This window comes from Alosa alosa, chromosome 18, assembly GCF_017589495.1.
Source record: "Alosa alosa isolate M-15738 ecotype Scorff River chromosome 18, AALO_Geno_1.1, whole genome shotgun sequence".
NCBI lineage: Eukaryota > Metazoa > Chordata > Actinopteri > Clupeiformes > Clupeidae > Alosa > Alosa alosa.
Genome location: NC_063206.1, coordinates 12,416,525 through 12,434,809, shown reverse-complemented (window position 1 = coordinate 12,434,809; position 18,285 = coordinate 12,416,525). Strand labels below are relative to the sequence as shown.

Genomic DNA, 18,285 nt, shown 5'->3' with positions numbered 1-18,285 from the left:
GAGAGAGAGAGAGAGAGAGAGAGAGAAATCACATCCTGGGCCTCTAGGAGAAACTCTCCCTTGTCAGCTACAAAGAATTATGCTTTGAAGATAATCACAGTCATGACAGACAGTTATGCTTGAAATAGTGGGTGATTTGAGTAAAAGGAAAAAAATGGCTCAAATTGCTTGGGTCTTTGTTAAGGCAATCATCTGGGTCAAATTTTGGCACAGAAAATTGCATGCAGCTCATATGCCAGGCAATAGCACAGTGTAATTGATTCAATATTAATTGGGTGGCCTTGATTTACATTGACTGCTAGAGCTGTAGCTGTGCAACAACTGAAAAAGAGAGAGAGAGAGAGAGAGAGAGAGAGAGAATAGAGATACAGAAGACTTGCATGTTTGAAAGAGGGAGGAAAAAGCATTTGAAAAAAAAAAAAAAAAAAAACAATTATATGTATTGAGTCCCATTGTGCATATCAGCACTGTGAGTCTGAATTAATCAGCTGACCCACTGCAGACCGGTCATAATATCAAACGGGGACATCAGTGTGGCAGTAGACAGTCCCAGAATTAAAAAAAAAAACCTGCTTGTTAAAAAGTTCACCGGCGTTCCAAACGGTTTCATGTTCGAAGCCAACGCAAATTCAATCTGTCACGTTGACATATTTTTGGACGTCGCGCTCGAAAAAAAAAAATGCAGAAAAAAACAGACACACTCACTGGAGATCGCCGGATGTTACTTTGCATATTTTTTACATTTCATCAAGCAAAGCCAGACAGAAGGAACGGAACAAAGGCAATGCCATTACCATCAATGTAATGCGTTGAGCATTCACACTGCGCTTGATGCTCTTGGCACACACTCATGTGCATGTGATAAAAGGCCCATCACAGTTTAAGATTAACAACCTGCCTTTATTTTCCCTCCCTCTGTCAGTGAATCTCGGGATTGGGCGCATAATCTCATTTAGGGATTAATAGAATAAGTGTTGCCGTTGGAGAAACAGGGCTCATGGCTACCCATATTAAAATGGCACGGCCGACAGCAGCGTACAGGGGAAGGGTGCAAAAAAAAGAGGGGGTGAGGAAAGCACAGAGAAGGGGGCAGAAAGAGAGAGTAAAGGGGAGGGAAGGGTAGAGGGCAGGAGGGTAGGAGGGTAGGGGAGGAGAGGGGGGGGGGGGTGGAGGGGGGAGAGCTGCAGAGTCGATTACCCCCGTGCTGACGGGCTGGGCCCCCTCGCCAGGATGCATGGCCTATTTGGGGCAGCATGCATGGAGCACACACACACACACATACACACACACACACACACACACACACACACACACAGTGCTTTCCACATACACGCACACGCACACACACACACACACACACACGCGCACACGCACACGCACACACACACACACACACACACACACACACACACACACACACACACACACACACACACACACAGTCCATTCCACCATGACAGGTACTGCTTTTCGTCTTCTCAAACAGACCGGTGCTATATGTAAATAGGGATGTTACATCACGCAGACAAAGCTCCGTATTTGGCTATTTGAGGCAGCCAGCGTCGGGATCCTCCGTGAGGTCCTCACTGTCCCCTCTCTCTCCTCAAATCTCCCCCAACCACATGTTACCACAGCACTCTCCCAGCCTAGGTTACGCCACAGGAATCGATCACTAACATAACATGCTTGCAATTACTACCACCAGCATAGGATATAAATGTAAATATCAATTTAGGTCACCATATAATTCAGAAGGCTTGTTGACGGGTGCTCAGTTATGACACTGCACACTACAAAGTGACTAACATCATCTATATTAAGGCCACAGCTCCACTGAAATATGTCTGCTCAGAAGAAAGACATTGCTCAAATCCTAAACTGCTTCATAAACTGAGCCACATACAACAGCCATAACTGTCCTTGAAGATGTTATGTCTAAAGCTACCTCTAGTATGACTAATTGATGTCACTGTTCCCCGTTTGACCCACTAGCATTGCCAAGATTAAATAACATGCTAAGGAGCCATTGAAGTCTTTCCCTCAAAAGTGTTTTTTTTTTTTTTTATAACAACCACACATAATACCAGTGACCCAACACCATCGTCTGAACCCTTTTTATATTATGATGTAAATGAGCCTAATAACCCAGTTTAGCTGCTGACAGGAACACGACGCTAGCGAGCGCGATAGCTGGCACGCTTAAATGGATTGGATAATTTGTGCTGAAACTGCATCAACATCTTTTAAAACAAAGGGGTTAACCAGACATGCATGACCCTGGTTAGCACTCATATCCATTAAAACCACAATGAATCTCGGGGAGACATTGGCTTGACTGTCCTTTAGCCCACCACATGCCCTGCCTCTGGAAATCCACCCTGGAGAAGGGTATTTTTCTTTCTTTCTTTTTTTCTTTCTTTCTTTCTTTCTATCTGTCTCTTTCTTTCTTTCTGCTCTTCTCTCCTTTCGTCCACCCCCTCCTAAGCCCACTTTGCCCATCACGCAGCTAGGATGTCTTTGGGAACTACTTCATCCTTGAACCCCACCAGCCCATAATTACTCCTGAAAGAAGGTCAAGTACAAATGATTGTTGATGGGGCTGACCCAACCCAGGCACTTCCTGGAAAACCGATCCCTCTGAACCAAACCAGAAAAAGAGAGAAAGAGAGAGAGAGAGAGGGAGAAAGAGAGAGAGAGAGAGAGAGAGAGAGAGAGAGAGACAGAAACAGAGAGGAGGAGGGAGGGGAAAAAAGGTCTTAATGCGAGGGGAGGGCTGCAGACAAAACAGGCCGGAGGAGACACGCTGGCATTTTTCTGCTCGCAACAAACACCTCTTTAAATCAGCAGCAGCAGCAGCAGGCCGGCTGTGTACAGTAGGCAGGAACACACATACACACACACACGGGGAGATTTCCAGTGTTATACAATGAGCTCTTGGGGGTGGGAGGGGTGTGGGGTGGACATTGAGTTCTGTAAACAGCCTAGCAAAAAGGAGCAGACGACCTTATGATTACCTTAGGACACAATTTAACCCTGCGGATTCCAAGATTTTTTTTTAAAGTTGTTTACAAGCACAGTGATAAACTGTCCTGTTTGGCTCTTTGTCTCCGTGGCAGTATTTCATGTTTTCCCATGCCTTATTTAGTGCTGGAAGTCAACCACTAGAAGTTCACCCTAATTAAAATACACGCAGAAAAACTATAACAAATAATTAGTGGTGCTAAGATTCCTTAAAATAAATTACTCTTCCTCAACAAACCAAAAATAACTGAGTGTCCCTCTACTTCCTTTTTCACATTTTTTTTTTCTATATTTTGGTAAGAAAGTGAAAATCTACAGGCATACATTTATTCGGATAAGATGTGGCCATGTAAAAACCACAACGAAATCAAGATACATCTGTGGAAACCACATGAGAGAGTCCAAGCAGCACAGAGAGGCATTTCCCATGAGCTTGTGGACACACACGAGGGAGATTGAGGTGGGGAGGGGAGTGTGTGTGTGGGTGTGTGTGTGCGTGCGTGTGTGTGAGTGTTGTTTGTGTGTGAGTGTTGTTTGTGTGTTTATGTGTGTGTGTGTGCGTGCGTGTGTGTGAGTGTTGTTTGTGTGTGAGTGTGTGTGTGTGTGTGTGTGTGTGTGAGAGAGTGTGTGAGGGGGGTACGATGGCACCCTCCAAAGCACCCCCCACATCCACGTACACCCAACCTGCCCCCCTCCCCTCTCAGTGTCCCTCTTTGTGGGGATAAGCCCATTTGTGTGCCCTTCAGGGCACACCCTCGGTGCTCCACTTTGTCCAGTCACAAAATGGCAACTTCAAGCCAAGGTCGGCCATGTCACTTTGCCATTGGGCTATATTTGATTACCGCATGTGTGTGTGTGTGTGTGTGTGTGTGTGTAGAAGTGAATTTAAAAAAAAAAAAAGAATGCCACCCCGTGGGGCTCAGTGGACCCCAGGGCATCTGCTAAGCCAAGTTTAACCATTTCAAAACTCCTCTGAACTAAAGGAGATGCCGTCTGAGCAGCAGCAGAGAGGGGAGAAGGAGAGGGGCAGGGTGGGCTTTTTGCGACGAAGAGGAGTGCGAAGCCCACAGTGGAGCCGACAGTCGACAGTGCGGGGCTGTGATCTACGGCATAAGCCTGACTTTAATTACCACAATCCCACTCAGTCGAAGAGCAAAGTGAAAACCCATGGCGATTCGGAGCGCTGATGAGCAAATGATAATAAATCAAAACAAAGAATGTTTTTCATCTCTGCTTTGGAAAAACAAAAGCTGCAGCCTCAACTTGACACTGGCTCTGAGGTCGGCTTTCACAGTGTGGCAAGCTTCAATAACCCACCACACTATTTGCTTCATATCCCTATTTACTCTGTGCGCGCACACACACACGCACACACACACACACACACGCACACACACATATCTTGGCTACACATAGGCTTATGCACAATCCCAGTCATTCTCCATATTAAGGTTATTGATGTCCGTCTCCAGAGCTGCAGTTGGGATCCACCCAATTTCTCTAAGGGCCACCAAACCCCACAATGGGGGGGGAACATGTGTGCGATGCGTGTCTTATGCATCTACTCAGTATGCACACACACACACACACACACACACACACACACACACACACTTGCAGTGTGAGTGTACGGATGTGAATGACAAGCATCCCTCTCCAGACTTCACAATTGTTTATATCCATGTGCAATAAACCTGACCCCCCCATCACCTCTACATTTTGGTCAACCTTTTTTTCCCCCTTGTTTTCTAAAAAGAGTGGTTTACCTGTAATATTTTCCTGTTTGGGGCAAATTCCTCGGGAGGACGTGGATAAGCAGTCATCATCCTCGGGCGTGACCTGGATGCCCACCTCCACAGGGTTGGAGGCCCTTCTCAGTTCACCATGTGGCGGCGACGGAGCCTTATCCACTGCCTTGTCCATGCACAAGGTGCCATTGCATTGCTTCCTCTTGTGCTCGATAAAAATTAGGATATCCCCGAGAGGGAAGTTCATCTGGCACTGGCCACAGGTGAGCAGGTCCTGGTCTCCTTCCGGAGCGAGCTGTACCAGCCCACGGTGTTCCTGCCGCTCATCCGAGAGCACGGCGGCGGACAGCGGCTCGGCTGCAGGCAGGCAGGGATGGCACGCAAGATGCAGGGAGTGAGGAGGAGAGGAAGGAGAGCGAGAGACCAGGGAAAGAGGAGAGAGAGAGAGGGAGAGAGGGAGAGACAGAAAATTAGACACTGAATGTTTGAGCGGATATCAGCAAGATGACTAGATGAGGCATAATGTTGAGAGATGTGGGGAGGAAGAATCATCTGGCATCATATGGCATGCTACGTGCATATCATTGTCACAGCAATTCCTGGCTGCCACTTAGGGAGGCATTGTAGATAGGAGAGAGGTCTAGTGAATCAAGACGCACTGTGATTTCTTAGGGTTTTCCTCCTTTGCTTCAATTTTTACAAAATATACAGCCCATTTATTAAAGTCATGAGAAAAAAATGATATCAGGTAAACAACATGTATTACAACAGAGACTGAACAGACACGTTGTGCTCTGCACACATACTCATAGCTGAGAATATTGTGTTTACACATAACACCACTTATTGCATGGCAAACAACATAGGAAGATACTTAATGAATAGATTGTTCTACCCTGTTTGACAAGAGCAATATGTAGACTTGAGATGCATCTTTAAAATGTGCATTTCAAACAGAGTAACTTCAGATTTCATCTGTAGGTTGGTCTTACTCTCTTATGATGGAGACGTTTAAATGTGTCCAACACATGTGCAGAGCGCAAAGCCAGCGCGTTCAGCTACCAAAATAGTACACCGCCGGACTTCATCCATGCGCATGACTTTTTCTTAAATAATTTCTTTGATAACCACTTTCACAGTCGCAAATCGGGATGTAGAGTCGCCGTAGTATAAATGCTTCGCTCAGAATCCAGGATTAAGATTTTTTTAGACTCGTTGTGAGATTGTCTATTGTCACTCTCAGACAACCAGGGAAGCCCATTCATGAAAGGCTGGAGCTCACTAAGACGGATGGGGAGACGCTACTTAAGCACTTTGCGCAGTATCCATCGCATTGAAAATCGTTGCTGTTATAGGTGAAAGTACTCTGTCAGTTTCCTAATGGTTAAGCATCATGACCTTCTTTACTATGCTGCCAATTTCATATTTTAATGAACCTAAAACCACTGAGAATCAAAAAATAGATTTTAATTTTAGTTGGTGATGATTGGTACAGATTTTTGATAAAAAATGTTGGGATCTTGTGAACTGAGGTTAAATTTACTTCAGCCCAACCCAGACCAGATATCGAGGGGCGTATGTGGAGTAGCTCCCAGACGTGCTCAGGAAAATATCTGAAAGCGCAATCCTACACGACATCAGCGCTCCAACTAGGACATAGAGATAACGTGATAAATTCCGACTACTGGTAGGCTACTACCCTTAATTTGATGTTAGGTCACAAAGACAACGGTGGAGGTTATATCGCAGTCTTTTTTAACATCTAGGCTTGCCGGTCTGCCATAACAGTAGATACAAAATCCAAAGCAGTGTGACCACATATATTTTGTTTGGTCGCTTCTTTGACATTGGACTGTTTTATGTTATTTCTTATGATCAGCCATCATTTACTGTGCATTACGTAACTTGTATACCCTTTCAGTACTAAGGAATTAAAAAAAAAAACTAGACATGACTTTTCATGGGAACGTGGTATTTATCTTATTAGGCTAATGCTTGACGTGGTATTCTTTCAAATGGGTTCTAAATCTGCTTTTTAATTTCACTTCACCACAAGAAACATCGTTTAGATAAAGTAGGTGTAGGCCTAGTTTAACTTTTGTAAATGGCAGCTTAGGCTACATATTTCAATAGTACTGTTAGAAGTCAATCTACTATGGCCATCACATTATGTTTCCTTAATTCACTCGGTCTATTAATCATTCTTCTAGGCTAGGCCTCAGAAACACTTTTTACTAAAAAGAGGAAATTAGTGAAAACAGTATTAACTTCAATCGTTTGTAATTCAATAAATGTCCCCTCACCTATCAAATTTTCCACTCAATACTCTACACAATTATTCTAATGTGATAAATAGCCTCATCAACAACAATTCAGAGGAGTCAATAATTTCTCAAACTTATGCTATTGATCACTGGACGTATTAGGATCAAGACTGAAACATTTAAAAATATTTCACATGTCGAATTAATTAATAAGATACTACTTGTCAATCTTAGTAACCCAACAAAAAAAACATTAATTTGTAACCAATAATTCAAAACCATTAAAACATTCAAACACACATACCATGTAAGTATTAGCAGTGAAATAAACACTACAATACACTGTGTGGTTACTATTCTATGGTCACTGTAAATAGACGACATTATAACAGAAATACTAACCATAATTTAACAGACTCCATCATGTAGCCTATCTCTGTAGGCCTACTGAGATGCCTATTATGTCGTTAATTTCAAAAACATTTTTCATAAAAGTGTTGGTTTCATTTTCCGTCCACGAGACTGCAATGCCTTGGTGCGTTTCAGTGAGGTTGCCTCCTATAGCTAAGCACTCCTCATTTGGTTGAGTTTTCAATGTCTTCACACATTTTATTGGTAAGCTGTTCGTATTTATCATAGTATTCCTAAATATTCACCTAAAAACTAAGAATTGCGACGGTGCGTAAATGGGAGTGGGGCAGCCTTAACCCCATAGTATATGTTTCCTTCTATTCTAAACACATCGTCAAATATGTAGATTGAGGTGGCGGTGAAATTGATCAGGTTCAAGTTCACATCCAGTTTATGATCGTTGTCTGCCCCCTAGCGGCGGACCTTCGACACGGACCACAGACTTAATGGAACCTGAAGAGACGGTCTTTTCAGTGAGATCCAGCAGACATGGTGCGGAAACCTAATAATGCCATATGATACGCTACAATGTTATAACAACATTGTATCAATTGTGTCAACCCCGTTTATCGCTTTAGATGCCCCGCTATAAGAAAGATAGGTGGTCTGGCGCACAGAAAGTAAACAGCGACAAACCTGCGTTTTATAGGTTATCCAACAGCTATGTAGCTACTTCACAGTTCCAACCATCGTTAGTTTTTCGTTTCAGTAAAACAGTACCTCGACGAACGAAGGCAAATGTAAAGGTTACGACTAAAACATTGCGCTCATTGCATAACTCTTATCATTGTCTCATAAAATGAACAATCTTGACATAATGAAATGGTTCGTTTATGTGTGAAAGTGCTTGCTCTTTCTACTCGAGCCTTTCAAAATTTCGACCGAATTTCATCTTATCTTACCGTTCAAGTGTCCCTTTACGAATTAACTGAACAAAATGTAAAATAAATCCGTGAATTTGGTAAATCAGGAAGAAAGAATACAGAGGCGAAAATAGTGTCCCTGTTGCTCTTTATAAGAAGCTTCCCCCAAGAACTCTCGTCGCCACGAAGAATATGCCCTCTGCCTCAAAATGGGTAAACTTAAAAGTTTAAACGTAAACATACTTATCCTTTTGGTGTATGTCTCAGATAGGCTACGTTGTGTGCAAGTACGCGATTTTCTACCGATTTCTTACACTGCTGGCAGTGCAACACACACGCGGCGCTTGTAAACAGTCAGACGCGAGATTTTTCCCAATCAAAATCCACTTCCACTTTTTTGAAAATCTTCCAAAAATAGTAGTCTATGAGAGAGGGGAAATCCTACCCAGGATCGCACCCAGAACGCGTTACGCTATATTCCGTGAGATATTTTTAAAAACCGATCTTCAGCATGCATACCTACCCTTCGCCGCGCACCTTAACGTATGCTCTTAAATGGCCAAAGCAACGGGGGCACAAGAGCCACGGCATAAGCATGTAACGAAATTCTAACCTAAAACTTCTGCTGTACCCTGCACATTGCATGACGGATGAAGGCAAAACTTTTCTCTGAGACTGTTAGAGTAGTAAAGCACGTAAAGGTATTTCATAGACGAAAAAGAAATTCTCGCCACGCTCTTCAGTGAAGTCCACTTGACCACGATTCCGCTGTCCAGTGTCCAGTGTACCTCATGATTTGCGCTCTCCGTAAATGCTTTTTTTCTCCTTTGCCCAATACTATGTACTGGTCAAGAGAAAGTGAGTGAAAACAGTAGACATTGCAAATATTGTTCTACTTACGCGAAAAATCCCGTTTGCTTAAGTGCTGGGGTTTGCCTTGCTTGCGGCGAGACATGGTGGTTGGTGGTGGCTTTCAGCTCGGTTCACATCGGGAGAGCCGGGTTAGAAGGGAGACTCCAGAGAAAATATCTTCATCAATGCCTTTGACATCCAAAATAAATTAGAAATAATACAAAGATGGCGCAGGGAAGATGGATTGTGGGATAGCCGTCATGGCTTTTTTGAAAAGAGAGAGAGAGAGATGAAAAAATGGCAAAAGCCCCCCTGAGCTGCAAGTTCAAGTGCGGACGTGACGTCCCTGCGAACTTGAACGTCAGGAGATGGATGGACACAGACATACAAAACATGGGCAGGGCAAAGTCGGGGAGTGGGAGGAGGGAGTGGAAATAACAAAACCAATGGACACTCATTAGGGGCTGGACATGAAAAATAGACCCGAAGAAGCCAATGGACAGAAAGATCAGGGGGCCGGACAAGAGGCAAGAGAGAGAGGGGGAAGAGAGAGATGTCTAATGAAAGCAATGTGGAGTGTGTGCGTGTGTGTGTGTGTGTGTGTGTGTGTGTGTGTGTGCGCGCGAGGAGCGGTGGGGGGTGAGGGGGGCGCGGCGGGTGGACGTAGGAAAACAGACCACGAAAAGCCAATGGACAGGAGATTCAAGGGGGCTGGACATATGATACTCAAGGGGAGGGGAAGAGAAGCGTTTAATATAAGCTGTCGCAGTGGACATTGATCAGGGCTCCGGAGCAGGAACACAGTGTTAAGCGGAGAAAGCACACTCCCTGGTTCTAACAGTCAATTGTGTTTTTGCGACCGAGCCAAAGGCTAGGTGAGGGTGAAGCAGCTCTAAAATGAAACTAAGGGCGAGAAACGATCGGGTTGCATGAACAGGACAGACAGGTTCCGCGTGGGGGCACCGGTGTTTCATGCGGGAGGGGGGGCGCTCACTTGTGTGGAGAGCGTAACCTATGGTATAACCTATGGCTCAGCCCAGTAAACCAGAAACCTATGGAGAAAGTTTGAAATAGGGAAAAGTAAAGTAAACGTGGATAACACTTGCGTACGTTTAACTGAAGTTTGCGTGGAATGTAGGTGGGACTTGAATACTATAGACGTGGAGTGGTGTTAAAGACAAAACACACTGACGAATAGACCATGGGAACAGCCCACAAAAAGGGGTCGATGTAACAAGTTTCAGATGTGTTCAGGTTTGTCATGGCAGATGGGGGAGGGGGCGTCAATACATCGCCAAATGGATTTAGAGATTATAAATATATAAGATGGTCAAAACACTGCGTGAGCAATCCAAATAATGACACCTAGAGACATCATGCTTAGAACAAATGTGATGACAACGCGGTTCTATGCTCTGGGAGGGATGAGGAGAGGAACACCCCTGCGAAGTCGTAGAAGTACGACTAGCGACTGAACGGAACGAATCTCAGGAGCGAACTGCCGTGCAGTGCGCGAGCTGTTAGGAGCGGACGGGAGACAGTCTGCAGGGGAAAGAAAGGAAATCGATAGGAGATTTTAAGAAAGAGCACGCTTCGGGAGTGGAAATCGAGCCTCTACAAAATGTGTTTGTGATCAGAGTGAGTGCATACATTTTACAGGGTACATATTTCGCGCCTCCTTTTATGGACAAAGTTCGCTCTTGGTGTAAATGCATTGTAGAATTTCTACCGCTCTCTGCCTCTCGCTCTCTATCTCGCATTTTCTCTCTTGCCGGTGACGGTATGTCAAGGTTCAGGGGCTACATCGATGGTAGGCGTTATTCGTCCGAGATGCGGTGACGCTGTGCCTGACCCCTTTTCTCAGGGCATAATGAAACTCTTATCTTAACCTACCGGTCCTTAAAGGAACAACTTGGCCGCATTTTGCTTAGAGATATATTAGGATGGTAACAATAGCCTATTTTTAAGTCAGCGTGTCCCACGATAGGGTATTTGAATATTGTTTTGGCTTTGGTAAGAATAGTGTTGTAGTCCATTTTTGCATAATTTATTTGTCACTTTCTTTGCATGATGGTAAAACATTGTGTAACGCGATAGAGGCAATCAGACTTTTGCGCTACTTCAGACAGATGCTTCATTTTAAAATAGAACTAGTATATAATGATCCGTTCAGGTGTTATGTTGACACAAGGTTTTCTGTTTCACTCTTCCTCCAAGTGTGGCAGTATAAGCAGTATAGGTAGTATAGGTTGAGGCACGGAGAGCATCAAAGACTCGCCGTTAGCTTATGTTGAACCGGCTACGTCAAAGACAGACCGATGTGAAATGTTACATCTTGTTGCGTCCTTGAAGTCGCGAGCGCATTTGATCACTGATCGGGCCCATTATAAGCTACAATGAGTAGCAATGGCTTGAGACGTGAAAAGAAAGCTCATGATAACAGTCCTCCAGTTTTCCAAATAGAAGTTAGACACGTTTAAGTTAAGGGGACGACAGAACAGCTGTCCGATTTCTTAAGTATGTTACTATTTTATGTTAATACGTGTTCTCAAAGCACTGGCCAGGTACAATTAGGCAATTCTAAAATAAACATAAGCCTTAAGGATATGTAGCATAGCTTACTCTTAGCAGGCTCTAAACACAGTGTTAGTTGTATATGTTGCAGAATAAAGAGAGATACGAATCCATCTTTTCTTACCGAATGAATAGATTGTAATTTGATGATATATTTGCATCTCCATTGCATGCGTTTGGCTTGTAGAGAAGCATGTACTTTCTGAACACATTACACTAAACGCGTAAAAGCGGGAAATCGATGAGTGTATGGGTACTCTTGATTCATTTTGTATTCAAATAAAGTTAATTGAATTATGCTAAGTTCTAACAGAACTGTTCTAAATAGAGCAGTGCCAAGAAATGGAGACAGTGGAGTATCCTCTCGTCTGCCTTTAAAATCAGCAGAGACCTGCAGACAGTGGATAGCCTGTAATTGAGAACTGGGTAGGCTATATCTTTACTCTCCCTTATAATTCTTCTATTCAGTCGAATCGAGAAGAAGGCATCGCTGTCGGCTACTCTGAGAAGTAGAACTGGTTATCAGTATGTTGGGGGTTAGTGCTTCGTGTTTGAGGTGAATTTTAGTGGGCCCTGAAATACAGCGCTCTCCATTCAGTAGCCTATAAGATCAGCAACCTTGACCTTTCTCTACACCCTACTCCATCTGCTAGTACAAATACTTGTTTTCATTTTCACTTTCTCTCTCTCTCTCTCCTCTTCTCTCACTACACACATTCCCCATGTTACCGTGCAGCGGGCATTGATCAAGCAAATCGAGCGCTACACCTCCTTCAGGAACCAAGGGTATAAGGCAGCGACAAAACAACCAGCGTGGGCAAGAAGCAGAATTTCAATATGTAAATGACAGCGCGACTGATTCTATCATAAATCAGCCAGCCGTTGTTAAATATATTGGAGTATCCATCTCGCCTACAGTGCACGATCTGACATGCATCATCCGCTTGCTCTGTCCTTCGCGCGCGGATGTGCGCGCGTGCGTGCGTGTGTCTGAGGGAGAGGGATAAAATGTTTTAAAATGAAAACACTGATATGCAATAAACTGGACACAAAGAAACGCAAACATTCACATTTTATATTACCCCTTTTCACAGACAAGGGTCAATATTTCCTCAATTGAGCTGGGATAACCACAGCAGCAGCACCACACCTGAAAAAGCGCGAACTAAATTTACAATTTATTTACAAACAAAACATTTTGGAATTGTTACAGATAATATTACCACTTCCCTCTAAATAAAAAAAACTAATTAATATAAAAGCAAAAATCGACAAATCCTCAAAGGAATAGACGAAGAAATTTCTCTTGGTCACGTGCGCGCCTTTCCACGAGCAGTAGCTCAGAGGAAATTGACTGACTGGCCGCTTGGGCGCATTTCAATATATGGAAATGACCAGAGGCTTATGCGATAAATCAACGCCCAGCGCTCCCTCTTCATGCTTCACTCTTTTCATTTTTCTTTCTTCCTAGCAATTCATCAGGATTTCTCTTTTGCAGGGACTGTTTTTCTATCATAAAATCATTGCAATAAGACTATAGAAATGTTGCTGCTCTTAAATGATGTACCGCGGCAAAGTTTCATTACCAGTGATCGCCGTGGTAATTCAGAGCACATCCCTGTAACCACCACCACCTCTGTCGCCATTCATTAACCTCTTTTTCTTTTTGCGACCAGTTGAGAACTTGTTTGCTATTATTCACGGCGTTAAGCTGATTTGCAGGCCTAGGTGTAACGCCCACTGACAGATGATGCGTATCACTAGGCTATGGAAGCAGTTATACCCGAGACCAAGTTATATCGCGTTCATAATGTCATTAGTTGTCCGACTACTCTGTGAGACAGTCTGTATCCGTGGCCCGATACTGCTTAAAAAGAATCACATCAAATGTACCGACTTAATAGCATATACCTACATCTCCACAGGCGATGTGTGTGCTTTTGCGCAAAACACTGTTTCAAACAATTTTTTAGAGCGAGACACAGCAGCGTGTGTTGGTAAAGCCATATTGTCATTCTTGGCGTCATATGACTTTTAGTGTTTAATTTCGAGGTCACAGAGAGAAATAAAAATATAGTCCATGCAATGTACCAAACAAATTTGAAAGTGCACATTGAAGAAGCCAGTGAACACTCTTTTGCAGACCTCTTTACTTTGTTGACTGTTATAGGCAGACAAGTATCTAGTCAGTCTTTTAAAAGCGAAGTGCAGACAGACAGATGGACAGCGTAGGGTTAGCTTTGCCAGACCCTTTACTGACCTGTCCAAATGGAATGAAACCAGTCTGTCCATGTCATTCTTACATTATCCTTGACATGGCGTAAGTAGGCTACTTGTCAACACATCGCCTCTCAACGCAATCCTGTTGGATAATCAATTAAAACATTGGGCATATGACATCGCGGCCCTGTAAATGTCTTACAGGCTTCTTACAATTTTCCGACATTCATGTCCATATTAGATTATATGACATTATAGAGGCCCTTTCAGTTACACTTTATACTATCCGTTACACTATCGAGTCAAGTTGTGGTTAGGTACAATGTAGGTACAGCTGAATTGGTTACAGAAAAAGACGGACGGCCAGGCTACATGTCAGAACAAGGGTGCGAGTTTCTTGGAGAAGAAAGGGGGAAAATCGGAATTATCTTTTAGTCCGAGCAAGAAAATCTTGTCTTTCTGGGGGGATTTCAAGCTTTAGCAGTTCAGACAGATTCGCAGACTGACAATTAATATTAATGGCTAGATTTCACATTGTGGCATTATCACACTGAGCGATGGTTGGGCATGCCATCTGGGTTTTGGCAGGTATTAGATATAATCAAAGGGATTATGTGGTTGTGTCTGAAATTATAAACCTGGGCACTGGTGTTATATATAAAGGTGTGAATGTGCCCCTGTCATGTGATTGCGTTCATATGGTCGTGCACGTGAGTTCACATATGTTACAGTAAGAAAATGCTATCGCATAAAACAAGTGCGCGCGTGTAAGTGCGTCTGTGTGTGTGAGAGAGAATGTGTGACTGAGATTGCATGGTTAGTCTTTGGAAGACACGGTGAGGTTCTGTTTTATTTTAATTAATTATGTTGCAACGTCCTTAATTCAAATTGACAGTTTTCACAACCACAAAGGCCCATCCCCACGCATAAATGTTGCGGATATACCATCGGGCAATCTCCATCAATCTGTGGTAATGCATGACCATGTTTATTGCTGTAGTAGTTAAGTCGTTGTTAATTTTACACTAAACGGTTGTTATGATGATGAATGAGGGGGCCGGGATGGTACACATGGGACATCTACCATTTATCTGTTGAGCGAAGGTCTTCCTTTACTTTACGCCTGAACACTACAAGCTGTTTTACAGACAACAACAGGAACTTATAATCAACACAAGCTTCAGCGTGCTCTGTATCATTGATATCAAGGACCGTGAGAAAGTGGTAGCGAGGGTATCCACACGTATTTGCTTTTCACTTATACCACATTTTAATATCCCTACCGCACATTGACTACAATGGCCTAGAATACTTCCTTCCTCCCCATTTGAAACTTTTATTTTCGTGTCACAGAAATAAATCTTAAGGTCAATAAAGACCCATGATGAGACAGAAAATAGAAGAGGACGCATACAAATACAATACAAAGTCTAGCCTAGGCCTACAACATAGGCTAAACATATGGTTCCGTGTATTTTCTGTTGTTTGTTTAAACAGGTATCTTAATCACAGCTTAATCATAGGCCTATCACTGTATACACAATATGTCTTGTAGAAATTAAATTCTCTGGTAGATCAAGGTTGATGTAGCCTAGTTATCTATACTGGATCTAAAGGAAGGCTAAGTGACAAGGTACTGCAGGTTTGGGCTGATTAGCCTGGGTTTTCAGCGAAGTTTCTCTTAAAGCTCATTGCCACATTCATGGTCGGATTAAATATTCAAGACAGCCGTCCACGAACTCAAACCAGTACAAAGGCTCCCTCTAGCGTCAAGTTATTGCGCTTGTGCAGCTCTCAAGCATAACGCTAAGCAGGTCCGGCCCGAGAAACCAAAAAAATACTTAAATGAAGCCCAGCCTCGATTTCAAAAGACACAAAGTGTCATGAATCCACATAATTATAAAATATCTTTAGCAGTCCTAGATTCATTTGTCGAAAATGTATTGACTTGTGGAAATCGGATGGACTAGATTTCGCTATAGGCCTATACTCCCCCTTAATGGAATTGGTTGTTGACTCGAAGGAAGTGGAAAACACGGTGACAAGAGATGATAAATCAGATAATACATGATTCACTTGCAATTATAATATTATGAAAGTGTAAATGCAATGGGTCCTTCTTAGGCCATTACATTATGAGTCGCCTCAACGACCGTGTTTCTGAACGTGGGGTAGGCTGCAGATGTATTTTCCTTTACAGAGATAAGATAAGACGCATAATATGTTTTTCAAATTCCTCCACATGTATTGTAGCCCTTCTTTGTAACTGTGGATTAACCAGACTAAATTATAATTTGAAATTGGTGTTTTGATGTTCGTTTTGTTTTACTTCATATGTGCGTATTCATCTTAAATGAATACAAAAATATTTCACAAGTGTTTGTCTCATGGTGTCTTCTTGATGGTTGTGCTTAGCTGACACCACACATTACGTCGAAAGTGGGTGCCCCCTTTTATACTTTATCTTATAATAAATATATGCTTATTTAACATAAAAACAAATATTTCTCTGATTGCATTATGAACTCCAGTTGGGCATTAAATGACTGGGTTTTCACATTTTTCCCCTTCAACTCCAATGTGTGGGAATTCATTCCTACTGTTTATTCGCCTTGGTAAGGTTTATTAGGCTACCTTCAATGGAATGAATGGAATATACCTCCAAGAGATTAGTGATAAATCATGTAGCCAATTCCAATGAATATCAATAGAGGGAACCCCAGGACATAATTCGCTCCTAATTTGATTAAACTATGCTCAAGGCAAGCGTATGTCTCCGCTAAGGGAACGGCGTTCTAATGACTTTAAGGATATCATACCAGACTGTTTTTAATGATTTAATGGACTGCGAACAGACTACTTACCCCGACGCCTTTTTAAATTATTAGTCCAGTAAATGTGAGAGGGATGCTGGATTTCTTTCTTTCTTTTCTTTTCTTTTTTTTTTTTACCGCAGAGCGCTTTACACCATAAGGCTATTTATTGCAGTTCCAGCATGAGCACTCACATATTGTAACCCACAATCATGCCTTCGTGATACCTACCCATAGGCCAGTAAAATATGTCGATCGAATAGGATGTAAGGGCTATTGTAACAGTCAAAAGTAGACTATACGAAGGGGGTAGGCTATGGACAAACTTGAGTAGGCTATTCACACACTCTAAGGAAAACTGTTTTGCTGATGAGGCTGATGAGACAGAAATCAACATTCATTAAGATTAAATTAAAATCTAATTAATGCCAATTCTTTTGATGAAAGGCAAGGGGATTGTGCTACAATTACAATTTCATTGGTTTGTTTCCTTCAGAACCATGGACAGCGTCAACGTATTCCGTTTTTTCCCAGATAAACGGCTCTTCGTGATCTAAATGGTTGAGGTAGCCTATTGTGTGCTTTCACGCCTGATGCCAAATATGCTATTTCTTTAGGCTACGCTTCACCTATGCTCGAAAACATTCATTTAAAGGTGTATTTGCCATGATCAGTTAGCTTAATCGGGTTACCACAGGTGGCTATGACTACCCCTCTAGCCTACACCCTAACTCACTTGAATTCACTCAGTTGAACTTATAATTTTGAGCAAACAAGATTTCCGTTTTCCAAATTTAACTCCAATAACTCAATTTAAAAGACGTCTTCCTTACTGTGCGATTCAAACTTACACCTTTCCTTTAACTTTAATGAAAGCCACAACCACTTAAAAAAACATTTTATATCATCCAGGATTCTCTAACACTCAGAGCCTTTATCCCCTCATCCTCGTTTAATTTTTAATCTTTGTGATGGTTACAGATATTTTATGGTAGCCTATAAAAAGCCTACCAATTTTGAATTCCTAAACATTGCTCATGTGTTTTGGGTTAATCTCAGTAAACCACTGTTCAGTGTTTTGAGTTCATTTTTCATTGCCTGTGTCCCGATGTTCATTGCTGGCTACGTCTAGCCTACTTTTGATTTAACATTTGTAGGAATAATAGACTAACGTGATGACTAATGCAAATAAATAAATAAATACAGTCTGTATCCCTATGTATAACAGACCATTATCTTTTTTTCATAGATTCCTTTATGGCTTCCATGGACGTCAGAGGACACTTCTTATTTCCCACACCTTTATCTTTTCATCAGATATTCTCCGTTGAACAATAATAATGTAGCATAAGAGATTGTTTCTGGTTTTCACATTAATGCACATGAAATACTGTATCATACATTTTTTAATAAAGTGTATATTAAAAAGAAGTATTTTGCGTTTTCTCGTTTTATGTGTTATAAACGTTGACTTGTGTGTGTGTGTGTGTGTGTGTATGTGTGTGTGTGTGTGTGTGTG

At 42.4% G+C, this 18,285-nt stretch overlaps 1 protein-coding gene and 1 long non-coding RNA gene across 3 annotated transcripts in view; one reads left to right on the top strand and one right to left on the bottom strand.

Moving 5' to 3' along the window:
* Positions 1–9,650, bottom strand: part of bcl11aa (BAF chromatin remodeling complex subunit BCL11A a) — a 61,006-nt gene extending 51,356 nt beyond the window's left edge. Inside the window, exons 1-2 of one of the 2 annotated variants that reach the window (XM_048269734.1) lie at positions 9,208–9,650; positions 4,788–5,126 (exon numbers count right to left, since the gene is read on the bottom strand). In XM_048269734.1, coding sequence (XP_048125691.1) covers positions 4,788–5,126; positions 9,208–9,262 — 394 coding nt within the window. In that variant the 5' untranslated portion in view covers positions 9,263–9,650. Of the gene's footprint in view, positions 1–4,787; positions 5,127–7,435; positions 7,798–9,207 lie in introns of those variants that run through there. The other variant, XM_048269735.1, reaches the window with a different exon arrangement.
* A 727-nt stretch (positions 9,651–10,377) lies between these two features.
* Positions 10,378–18,197, top strand: LOC125311209. Its single transcript, XR_007196459.1, has 2 exons — positions 10,378–10,797; positions 18,016–18,197. It is a non-coding gene; the product is annotated as an uncharacterized LOC125311209 (long non-coding RNA).
* Positions 18,198–18,285: the final 88 nt, after the last annotated feature.